Source organism: Nipponia nippon, unplaced genomic scaffold (genome assembly GCF_047370975.1).
Source record: "Nipponia nippon isolate SJK-2023a ecotype South Korea unplaced genomic scaffold, ASM4737097v1 scaffold_8, whole genome shotgun sequence".
Lineage (NCBI taxonomy): Eukaryota > Metazoa > Chordata > Aves > Pelecaniformes > Threskiornithidae > Nipponia > Nipponia nippon.
In genome coordinates, this window is record NW_028262402.1 from 38719663 (window position 1) to 38732498 (window position 12836).

At 38.7% G+C, this 12836-nt stretch overlaps 1 protein-coding gene across 1 annotated transcript in view; it reads left to right on the forward strand.

The window, feature by feature from the left end:
• The window catches only part of PCSK5 (proprotein convertase subtilisin/kexin type 5), a 253671-nt gene that overhangs the window by 230664 nt on the left and 10171 nt on the right, over positions 1–12836 (forward strand). Inside the window, exons 28-30 of the mRNA XM_087741708.1 lie at positions 9228–9311; positions 9833–10028; positions 12269–12486. Coding sequence (XP_087597834.1) covers positions 9228–9311; positions 9833–10028; positions 12269–12486 — 498 coding nt within the window. The remainder of the gene's footprint in view (positions 1–9227; positions 9312–9832; positions 10029–12268; positions 12487–12836) is intronic.

Genomic DNA, 12836 nt, shown 5'->3' on the forward strand with positions numbered 1-12836 from the left:
AGGACCATATGTAACTCTAGCAGTACATCACACCAATAGGGTAGGTCTAGTTAGAGACTGCAGTACATTTCACACCCTGATAATGTTTTGAAATATGTGGATAATTTTAAAATAAAAAAAAAAAAAGAAAAGAAGAAACAGTTTCGCTATGTGTTACAGCTATTTTCTTTATTGTCAAAAGTGTTCTGAAAACCAATAAAATTTAGGAGAGGCAGCCAGTCTTTTATTGCTTTGTTCAACAGTGTTGTAGGATAAGTACAAGAATGGACAAAATGAAAATGTATCTGTGCTCCTTGAAACTTACTGTCAGTGAGGATTCTGGCTGGCATACCTGTACAGAAAAACTCCCTGGGCCTGGAACAATGATCCCTCTCCAGATCTTCTTAAGCATTTCTGTAGGGCTTTCTCTTTTCCATTATTTATTTTAAAGAAGATTATGGGGACAGAGCAAATACTTTTTCTGTCATACATGGGTGCAAATTATGGCATCTTTCCAAGTTTTTCACTGCTTCCTTTGGACAGATCTCTAAGTATTTTATCTTAGTTTATTTTTTGTGTTCTTTAGCTTGTTTTTAGCTACTTTGATTTTCTCCAGGGTTATTTCTTCTTAGCAAAATATAAGAATCTTCCATCTCATCTGTTGTCAAACTCAGTTTCTAAGGGTAGCCTGTCATGCAGCATGGGCATGGTCCACGAAGCTTGTCCATTCTGCAGGGGATATTAAAATACTTTCATGTTTGTTCACCAGCCCAGTGTGGGAAAGACTGTGGCTGAGGTTTGGCTTTTGGCACTCATGCTTTCTGCCTGTTCATCAATACACTCTTCTTCCACTGGGTGCTCAGTGTCCTCAACACATTTATATTGATGCAGCATCATGGCAGAGCTGCCTCTGAGCTTCAGTGGCCTGAATTAAATAATCTAACTAAAGAATACAGGCCAGATAATTATTAGTCCCACCACTTTGGGGGATTGAGCTGGGCGTGGGGGCCAAGTATGAAATGAACAACCACGCCCCTGTCATGGGAATGAAGATGAGATATCACCAAGCTCATCCTCAGCACATGCCCTGCTCCAGACAATGTAGAAAGACAACACAACTAGGAAGATAGCCAAAATTTCCAAATCCAGTAGTTTACATCAGCTTTTACCACACTAGTCTTCTATTTACTCTTTTTCTTAAGAAATGTCACTAACAGTGAATTGAGGTATTAGACCTTGAACTGTATTTACAAATAATGAAGTAATTTCTCTTTGGCTCTTCCAGTCACATGGATTCAGTGGGTTCCACTGTGGTTTTAGTGACTGTGTTGACGTACCATATAGGAACGTTTTGGGATACAAAGACTGTTGTTTTTTTTGATTCCAAGGCTAACATAAATTAAAGGGCAGCACATCAGAGCCTGCCACAGGGAAACGAACACAGAGTCTGACTTTTCATTGCAACTTGAGAGACCAGTCCATCTAGGTGAGGATTAAAACGTTTGTGAATGTGAAATACACTTTTTTCCCATGTTTAAGTTTTCTCTTCTACTTCTTATGCAAGGATAAATAATAGACCAGTCTTTTGAATTTTTATGAGCACACACTCCAAAAACCAAAACATTCTATAAAAAAACAACTTTCTAAAATAATATTTACTTTGGGGGTATACTCTGCTGGACAAACAGTTCAGTTCATATCAGGAATCATTAACAAGTCATATCCAGGTCTGAAATAATGAAACAGACTATGTCTGTTATCCAGGCTTTCAAAAGGAGAGGGCAAGCCAAGAAAGGAGGAAAAAGGAAAAAAAAAAAAAAAAAAAAAAAAAAAAGAGATTGAGCTCTGTGTTTCTAGCGTGAAACATCTGTCTTTTATCTCATGTACCAGATGATGAAATGACTTTGGAAGCCAGGAGACACACTAGTGTAAGCTTGATTCACCAAGTGAATACACACACCCTGTCAACTGGATTAGATGTTTTGCAAGTTATGGTCAGGTCTTCATTTTGCCTGTTCACTGTAAATACTGCACCTTAAAAACTCGTTCGTTCCTCGGTTACACAGTTTAGTCTACCACATTCTTCTGAAAAGTACAAAAGGAAAAAAATGGGTATGGAATGAGGTCTGTTTCTGATGCCAACTCAAAAGAGAATATGTGCTTCTTTACACGCAGATAATATATGCTGTAGTAAATTACGCAGCTAAATAGCAGCTGGTTCTGTTTACTATTACATAACCACCCCCAATAATAAGAGCAACCTCCCACAAGCAGCCATTGACCAACTGCATCCATCTTGCATATCTTTCTTTTCCTAAATACAGAGTAAAACAAAAACGGTAAAAATGTACTCGTTGAGGGAAAACAATAATTCCGGCTTTAAAAGGATTATTTAAAAGGACCCTAATGCAGCCATGTAGACATACATATAAAGGTTTCAGAATATGGAAGGGGAAAAAAAAAAAAGAATGGGGTGGGCAGAAGACAGTAGAGGAATCAGCAGCAGGAGCAAACGGCTCATAGTCTTCCAAATGTGAAAATGTTATGACATTAAGTGTGCAGAATTAGAGCATCATGGGAAGAGTTAGGAGACTTTTTAAGCATTATCCATATGTGAAATTTCAGGTTGCCAGAGGCAAGCAAAAATGATTCATTATCCCATATGTTCTTAGGCATGCCAATTTCATATTCTAGGTATTTGTTTGTAAAGTAATACTATGGTTGTTACAAGATAACTAGATTGGGAATTAACGGTTATTGGGGATTCGGATTTACTTCTCAGCCCTCCTATAGTTTCCTTAAATTTAGTGTTCACATAAGTCTTCAAAATGGGATAGGTCTAGTATTTTATTACATATGTATATTGTTTTCATTATGTTTTACCGTGTCTGTGTAATGGTAATTACCTCATGGAGATACGTAACCTGTTTTTGTGGTTTTATTCATGACTGTATCAGTTTTGCAAGGCCAGTGCCACGCACAGAATAAAATCTAACAAACTAAGTAGCATCTCAACTGGATCACATTCAAATCACATCTCACTATACAGTGTAAAAGCTAGACAGGTCACCTTCTAAAAGGGATATGCTTGCACTTACAAACAGCCATGGCATTTCATTTCCTTCTGCATTCCCCACTGCAGCAATTGTGCCATGGTCTGACAATAAAATATATTGTAAAAATAGTCTCCTTGTAAAAGTCAACGTCTTTTTAACTAGAAGATAAGGGTATTACAATTGTATGCAGGGAGCTACTTCAATAGTCATGGTGAATGGAGTTAAATCCAGTTGACGGCTGGTCACAAGTGGTGTTCCCCAGGACTCAGTACTGGGGCCAGTTCTATTTAATATCTTCATCAATGACTGGGACATGGGGATCGAGTGCACCCTCACTAAGTTTGCAGACCACACCAAGTTGGGTGGGAGTGTTCATCTGCTAGAGGGTAGAAAGGCCCTACAGAGGGAGCTGGACAGGCTGGATTGATAGGCCGAAGCCAACTGTATGAGGTTCCATAAGGCTCAGTGCCGGGTCCCGCACTTGGGTCACAACAACCCCATGCAATGGTACAGGCTTGGGGAAGAGTGGCTGGAAAGCTGCCCGGAGGAAAAGGACCTGGGGGTGTTGGTCCACAGCCAGCTGAATATGAGCCAGCAGTGTGCCCAGGTGGCCAAGACGACCAATAGCATCCTGGCTTGTATCAGAAATAGTGTGTCCAGCAGGACTAGGGAAGTGATTGTCCCCCTCTGCTCGGCACTGGTGAGGCCGCACCTTGAATAATGTGTTCAGTTTTGGGCCCCTCACTGCGAGAAGGACATTGAGGTGCTGGAGCACATTTAAAGAAGGGCAACACAGCTGGTGAAGGGTCTAGAGCACGAGTCTTATGAGGAGCAGCTAAGAGAACTAGGGTTGTTTTGTCTTGAGAAAGGAATCTCAGGGGAGCCCTTCTCGCTCTCTACAACTACCTGAAACGAGGCTGTAATGAGGTGGGTGTCGGTCTCCTCTCCCAAGTAACAAGTTATAGGATGAGAGGAAATGGCCTCAAGTTGTGCCAGGGGAGGTTTAGATTGGATATCAGGAAAATTTTCTTCACCAAAAGGGTTGTCAAGCGTTGGAACAGGCTGGCCAGGGAAGTGGTTGGGTGATCATCCCTGGATGTATTTAAAAGATGTGTAGATGCAGTGATTAGGGTCATGGTTTAGTCGTGGACTTGGCAGTGCTCAGTTAACAGTTGGACCTGATGATCTGAAAGGTCTTTTCCAACCTAAATGATTCTATGATTCTATGATAGCAACTTAAAAATACAAGTTTTTAAGTCCCCCTTTTACTCATAAATTAATGTGAATAAACAAGATTTAAAATTAAGAAAACAAACCATCTTTTATCCATCTGAACACTTACTGCTTGCACTCCCCGGCATAAAGATCCATTGTCCATAAGGAGCAGGTAGACTGAGCAAGATGGACAGCACAAAGAGGATGCATCTATACTAGTAACAACTCTTATAACGCAGTTGTGGGTTTAAATGAAATGCAGGAGGGACCATAAGGTACTTCAAATGCTATTATATTTAAAGATATGTCTCTTTAGATATGGCCATATCTCTATGCATATGTCCTCAGGTTTTGTAGAGGGTTTCATGCTGTTTTTTTTAATAAACTTTAAATTTTCCACAAGTGATGAGCATGTGAAGAGGACCACACTTCTTTCCACATGGACCTATGTTTTTCATCCTGAATATTTTTGAGGACTCATTTAATCTTTCTCTAAAATCAGACTGAAAAAATCTGGGAGCTCAAAGTAAGATCACTTAAGTAAAAAGAAAGGAAATACGGAGACATTGTGTTAAATGGAGCTAGAATTTTGCTCATTTTTTCCTTAATTCCATTTGGGGTCACAGCTGAAGTCTTACGGTACTAGGTTTCAAGAAACTCTGCCATTGTCTCATTCATGTTGCACAAGCCCAAATGAGGAAAGAAAATAGGAAAAAATATATTTTTCAGTCTTCTCCCACCTTCCAGTTTGATAATCCCTTGAATAGACTGAATAGGCAAGAGAACTATGGTAGCTTCAGAGCTGCAGTAAACCTTAGTTCAGGAAATGGCACAGTGTGATTCAGTTTCTCAGCTTCTAGAAAGGAGTAAGAGAGACTGAGCTGGGTGTATGTCAAAGTTGTTACTCAATCTGACAAAGACACTAGAATCAATGTGACATTGAGTCAGATTCTGGCCTGAATAGAGTTTAAATAGAAGGCATTTTCGTTTGGGAGGAAAAAAAAAAAAAAAAAAACCAACCAAGAAAGAATATAAGCATAAGGATAAAAACAGCTCAGTAGGTCTGAAAAGGTCATATGTTTTGGCCTTTAAAAAAAGAAGAGCAGAACAATATTATAATAGAATATAGATTTTTTTCAGAGTCGATGTCCCACTTTTAGAACATGGGTCTTTTACAACTCTACATCATAGACTTATGGTGTCTACATTTACAAGTTTCATTTGCAACCATAAGAGCTACAGACTGAAATTTTAAAGGAAAGCTTGTTGGATCCTCAAGTACAGAATGGCATCCTTTAGGGGAAAGAAAAATACAACCCCGTAGTTAAAAGCAGTCATTTCCAAGCTTTCCATTTATCATCAGTCCAAAGATCAAGAAAGTACGTGACCATTTTTCAGCTTTGTAAGGCTATTCTTTGGAAAACTCTGGTTACATTACTGGAAGTAGTGTGCACAGATTTCCATAAACTAATCTCTTCCATCACATTTGCCTATTTGGGGAACTTTTTGCTATGCAAGGAAATTACATTTAAAAACTTCACATTATTTCAAACGTGTTGCATTTTTTTTATTTTTTAGTAAATGAAAGCTTATTTCCAGTCAGTAAGAGCTTTACAACGGGAAAAGCTCATTTTAACAGTCTGGAATTATAAAAAAAAAAAAAGTAAAATTTCTTCTATCAACTTCTATCAATACTGTAGTTGGGGCATTTAAGGGCTTATATTTGACTGAAAAGCTAAAGGTTGTCTCACGTGCCAAATATCAGAAGCCCAATTGTTTGTGTACATTCCCCTCTGGTGGTGACTAACACATATTACAGAAGACAACAAATGCTACCGAAGGGGCAAGGATCAAATGGAAATAAAAAGTACTTCACCGAAAAAGATCTTTATTTTTAATTGTAAGGCTTGAAATGTTTTTGAAACAATGAGCTCGTTTAAACATTCTTCAGCGGTAGTTAACAACTTCTCTGCTTAACTTTACCTTCCTGCTATTTATTTTTTACATTACACCAACTCTCTTGCCAAGATCAAGGTCCTTTTCCCCTGGCAACACATACTTCAGTAGTATTTCTGGCTTGTTTCTTCATACACATAACTGGTATTAAATTACAGCACTTAAAACTGCCCAGTAGGGATTTTAAAAAAATAAAATATAAGCCAGGGTAAGGTAGCTGGATGTAAAGCTGCTGAAAAGGGAAATGAAAATTTGTATTATTTACTGCATGTTTAGAAAAAGGTCAATGACATTTTCAGTGGGAAAATCAGGACTCTGCCTTGACAAATTCTGAAGGTTTATCAAAGCAACTGATGGAGGCACAGAGGATGTGCAACTGCAGGCAGACATCAGGAACAGATGGTCTTTCTTTCAGCCAAGGTGCTAGAGGCAAAGTGAAAAACATTAATTAAAAACTACATGGCTGTGCAATATATCATCAATTATTCAATGTTCTTTTTCAGAGAGTGCTAAATGACTAGTCTCTAAAAGGGAAAAATCTTAGGATTGGCAAGTCAGCGGGGATCTTCTCTCAAGAGCAGAAAAAGAGAGAAGATCTGCATATTTAAGGATAGGAGAATAGAAAATCTATTAAAACCAAGCATCCAGCTTTTCTGGAGTATTCCTGATATTCTTACAGATGACATCAAGAAGGACACTCTTTAAGGAGTTGTTCAATAACAAAGAGTCAGGAAAAAACATGAAGCTAAGGAGTAGTCCCTCCAAAAAAATCTTGTGACTGTGAATTTCTGCGTCTTACAAGAGTAAGCAATAGTCATCATCAAGTTACTTTGAGGATTATTTGGATAAGCAAACTGAAAATGCTTGTGTGCTATATGGTTAAGTACATCTAGAGGCTTGAGAGAGACTTAAACTGCCCTCTACTCTCTGGCGCACTTAAACGGACTAGAATCATCTTGGAATAGCATGTTGTAGTGTGAAATATAGAAAATAGGTCTTCAGCAGGGAAAAAATCCATAGAAAATACGTCAGCAAGAGACATAAAGGATTTAAACCCACAGGACCTACTATTGCAGAAAGCATTACAAGATATCCACGTGCACACTCTTATAAGGGTTAAGAAAAGCACAACAAAATGCTTGTTCTCCTCAAGAAGGGTGAAACTTACCGGCAACTAAAAACAGTATTTTAAAATTACTTTGTAACTCTAGTTCTTCACTCCCTATACTACACAATTATTAATCTATATGTAAATATATAACTTATACATAGGTAGTGCAAAGTACAGAGCCTAATCAGGATTTTTCAAGGAATCTCCTTTCTCCTTGTTCAATGAATCTGACAACTGCCTGCCCAACAGCAGGAATCTCTCCTGATATATCTGGAGCTGCTTAATATTGTGCCAGTTACCAACAAGAGTTGCAACACTACAGACTTTCACTACCCTGTGCAAGTAGTATTCACAAGTAGTCCTGGCAAAGAATGACTAATCATGTCCTTGTTAAGTGCCCTACTGTTAAACAGCCAGATGTTGATCTGCTGTGCTGTCCCTGGACCCTCCTGAGATGTTCGTGTTCTGGCCAGGGACAGCATATTGAGAAATTTTTTTAGTGCAGAGAGTTTTTAAGACATTCTGAGCTGCTGGTAGGGTCAGATGTGGATGTGACATATTGTTATGGACAGTCTCCTAGCCACATTGAATGTGGACCTAACTTCTTTCACTGAGATAGCTAGGGCTCAGCTCATTTAGCAGTACAGTTATAAATAATAATAATTATTAATATTTTTATTATTATTCCTCCTTCTGCCCCTGTGCCATATTATGCACATACCCACTTTTCTACCAAGTGTCTCTCTGCCTAATAAAATGCCCACCATTTCCCCTTGTGGGAAAGGGCTCTATGTAAGTCTCCTCTTCTCCTGCCTCCTCTTTTTACTCAAAGCATTTGCTTTCATGACTTTCATTCAAAATGTCAATATTTTAAACTACCTTGCTATAACAGGCAGTAAAAAAAATGTAGTGATACGCTGCATGTGGCTAATGGATACTAACAGCCAGTCCATCAACTTACAGAAATCATACATATTTAATTAGCAGGATGAGCTGGATGTGCTAACTGAGGTGCAAAGCTCAATCTGCAACCAACATCTGATTTATTCTTTATTTTTTATTTTCAACAAAACCAAAAGACTACTGTCTTCTGTCCGCTGGCCCACAATTACTTTTTTATCAGACATCCATTTACCCATTGCTATAATTGCTTGGATCAAAATACAGAGCTGCATGCTGAGACCTATCAGATTGCACAACAGACTTTCTCTGTACTAGGTATGATCCTCTAATCTCCTTGTCATTTTGGAGCTGAGTAACACACTGAATAAAGTCTATGCAAAGCATAACGAAAGTCTTAGTGTTCCACAAACATAAAAACTCCATTTGACACACATCAGACTCTTCCTTTTGGAGGGAAATAGCAGACAATAGTTTTAGGGAGAACTTTTTAACAGATTTTCTTTCCAAACACTCATTTCTCTCTCCTTCCTATAGTTTTCTCCCTTAGTTACAGGGTAATGATGTTCTGCAACCAGCTAGTACAAAATCTCCATGAAAATACCTTACTACACCAAGTCCTCCAAATGTACATACTTTCTAGCTCTTCCTGGTTTTCATCTATTAGGATTACAGATCTGGATTTGGTTTTAGAGCAATACATTGAAACTAACATTATTAAGCTAGGTTATTGTTCTCATTTGCAATGAGCAGTCCAGAACAGTGCTTAGTGAATCTCAGGATAACATTTATATTTTCCTTTATTACAACTCTTAATTTACCATTTAAGAGAGTGGAGTTGAACACAATCATCAAGTTCTTCAACCCTGTGAATTCCAAAAATTCACAAAGGTACATTTTCAAAAGAGCTTAGAAAAAGTCATAGGAAACGGCCCTCCTAAAGGGAGGGAAATGAACAAAAAAAGCTTATAAGACAGTAAAAAATGGAACTTTTTTCCCTTTCATCCCAGATGCAAAAAAAAAATTGCAGTCCTGTGACCCTTCATGTAAGACCTGTGAGAAATCTGCTGACATATGTACTTCATGTCCAGAAGGTAAGATACTTCAGATTCTTTGGGTAAGTTTTGCAAGAGGATAAAACATTCTGTACCCTACACACTTCCAGGGAATATTTTCATCAATGGTCACTAGAAAGTTCTTTGACAGCTTAAAACATAGGCAGGTAATCAGATAATTGCCAGCTGAAGTCAGACATCAGCTAGGAATTAAGAACATGCCCTTGGCAATACGGGTAAAGAAATTGTTAGGTGCATGTAGTTCCTTTTCTTTCTTTTCAATCAAAAGTTGTAGACAAGATGCAGGAATTACTGAATAGGGGGTTATTCAGGAGGATGTACTAGATAATCCTGATGATTCCTTCTAACCTTAAATTTCAGTGAAGGCTGAGCAAACTACTTTGGGAATTGGCTTAAAGAATGTTTTATTCATTTTTTTAAGCATCAGAAAGTTAAGTTTCGAGGAAGTTGAAAGCTTTTTTTATAGCCATCCAAGGCAGGAATCTTTTAAATATATTTCTAATTGGTGCCTTTCCCCACCTGGGTTGCTCTTTTGCCAGGAACATTTCTTATCCATGATACCTGTGTTTCTCTGTGCCCTCAAAAAACTTTTGGCAATGTTGCAAGTGGAAAGTGCGAGATGTGCATGGATGGCTGTGAAGTGTGCTCCAACCACTGGCACTGTCAGAAGTGTCAGGCTGAACAAGACCAGCTGCTCTTCCTCCACAAAGGCAGATGTTTACAGGAATGCCCTGAGTAAGTAACTTCTGTTGGATGACTGCTCCTTGTTTTCTCACTGTGCTCCTGCTCTTTAAAGTTCAGATCCATTATGAACCTTTCAAGGGAGACCTTAATGTAACCTAAGCTACCAGAAACCACCACAAGGTAAAAGTCATTTTCAGCTGGCCTGAAAAAAAACATTTTCTCTTGCTTACAGAAAAAGTGAAAAATCAAAAGTGAAACTAGACATGAAATCCTATGACGGATGGTACAGCTCCCATTGACTTCCATAGGACCATGGTACTTCAGGATGGTTCCTTATGGTGACTGAAAATAAGTCTCTGGTCATTCTCCTAACTTGTTCCTTTCTTAAAGTAGTACAGAACAGGGGTGTGAACCCAGAACGTGGATGTATCAAAGTCCTGATATGGAAATATGGAGCTTAGTGATGTGTTTCTCTCTTTGGCTTATATTCTTCATTTTTACCTGTACTGAATGGAATTCAAAATGAAAGATCCCCGTTTGACTGTGATGGATATTAGATCAGGCACTTGAGTACATCAGGTTCTCCTGTTTCTATGCTTTTTCCATCAACATTCATCATACCTATATATACACATAAAATCTGTGCTATGCAGCATGAAGATCATGCTTGGTTAATCTTCTTTAGAAAAATGTGCAGCTCCTGCTTTTCTTACAATCAGTACAAATTCCCTGGCAGTATTTTCCTGCTAACTTTGTCAAATAAGTCAATAAGGGCCAGTGGAACAGATTCTGATCATTAAATGTAAGAGTAAATGCAAAGTGATTGCACTAAAGCCTACTCTAGTCCCGAAACAACTTTTAATATCAGAAATTGTGGCATAGAGGCAAAGATAATGTTTTGGCATTAATATGTTTGTTCTCAGTACTCATTCCCCACAGTTATCCCACACAGGGTCAGTATAACAATATTAAACCTTTTCATATATCACTAGTCTTTTCAGCTGTTATTATCCTCCTTTTTTTCCAAATTCCAGACTATAAGTAATGGCTTCCCAGACATCATTCAGCAAAGTCCACCAGAGTTAAACTCTGGTTTCAGCCTCTAAGGCAAAGTTCTTGAAGCATAACTACTCTCCACTGGAGCAGAGGATTACATGACTTTTTTTTTTTTAGTTTTTTTTTGAGTTTTGGGACATGCTGTAGGGGATAGAAAGGGTTGACTTGCTGCATTGATCATGACTGACAGAGGATTTTGAAAGACTGGGCTGGCAGAGTAGTCTAGCCTGGAACAAGAGAAGAAGACAGGACTGTGAGAAATAGATGCCGGATCATGACGAATGTTAGGAGAAAAAAAGAAGATAAGAATAGATGGCAGGCACAGCTCTTCTTATCTTTTTGCTAATCTTGCTCCTAACGCATCTCCTCGCCTTTCTTTGGAAAGGTCATCTCCAAGAAGGAAAGGAGAAGCACCTCTCTGCAGGGAAGAATAAGCTTGTTAATGTGAAGCACATGTTCTGGGACTACATTCTGTGTCAACTTCTTCCTTAGTTTTCATCAATGACTGTATACATATGGATTAGCACTCTTCTCAAAATGTGGTCTTGCTTGTCCTTTAACTTTCTAACATTTTGGTTTTGAGAGTGTAGGCAGATTGGATTGCATCCAGCCTCTCCTTTTATCCCTCTTCTCCTGAAACATAGGCACAATTTTTTCTATATTTTCTTTACAACTAATAGTCCCAGTCGTGGCTGTCTATGGTTCCTCTCACGCCACAGATACCAGTAAAATATGATCCCTCCTCACCGTCTCTAGCTTGCTGTTACTAAATGCAAGTACTACTTAAGCATCCTGGGTTTGTTGTTTTTTTTTAAACCCAGCCCTCCTTATTCTTCCCAGCCTTCACACTTCCAGGGCTTTCTCTACTCTTTCTCCCCTCTAGGGCCACTGAGGTTATACTTCCCTGTCTTTCCCTGATATCACTGTTCTTCCTATCTTATGTAAGGGGGGAATCAAGAAATGAGCAAGAAAGAAAGTCCAGCATCCCTTAGAGTAGGTACAAGAACAAAGGAAGGCCAGACTCCCTTCATAGCACTAACCATGCAAATTTTCTTCTCGCAGACAGAGGGGATGTAAGTGGAGGACGGGCAGCAAATTGTGTGAGAAACTTGTGTGATCCAGTGAAATGTGTGTGCTAGGAAAGTCTCATATGTACTTATAATTCTTACCGCCTGGACTGTTTGATAACTATACATTAACCGGCAGTTTGCTTTGTGTTTGTTTTCATGCCATAGGGGATATTTTAATGATTCTGAGACTTGCAAGGAATGCAGTGGATCCTGTAAGACATGCATGGGAAGTGCAACCAAATGCCTGTCCTGTAAAAGTCCTTTGCTTCTGGAGCAGTGGAAATGTAAACCTACCTGTTCAGAGAAGCATTTTGCCTCTGAAGGAATCTGCAAACGCTGCCCTGAAATGTGTCAGGAGTGCATTCACAATCAAACGTGCAAAGGTATTACAAAGAACTGTTCTTGACTTGGCTAAAATCCATCTGGATCTGTCTAAAGACAGACAGAAACACACATCTGAAAGGAAATTCTTTAATGAGCAAAAATAAAAAAAGGAATGTATATATCATTGCTAACCTCTAGGATAGAGGCTAAGCAATCAGTGTTCTATGGTGAGACTCAAGCTAAACCATTAATCTGTAAAGATTTCACATTGCTTTGCCTGTTCCTGTTGTCCTTCGGAGATTCCTAGTGGTTTGATTCTATTTCTGACCTAGTGTATCCATGCCTAAACACTTACATACACATTTACACCAATGTGAAACACAGAATGTTTTTTTCCGAGTTTGGCTGA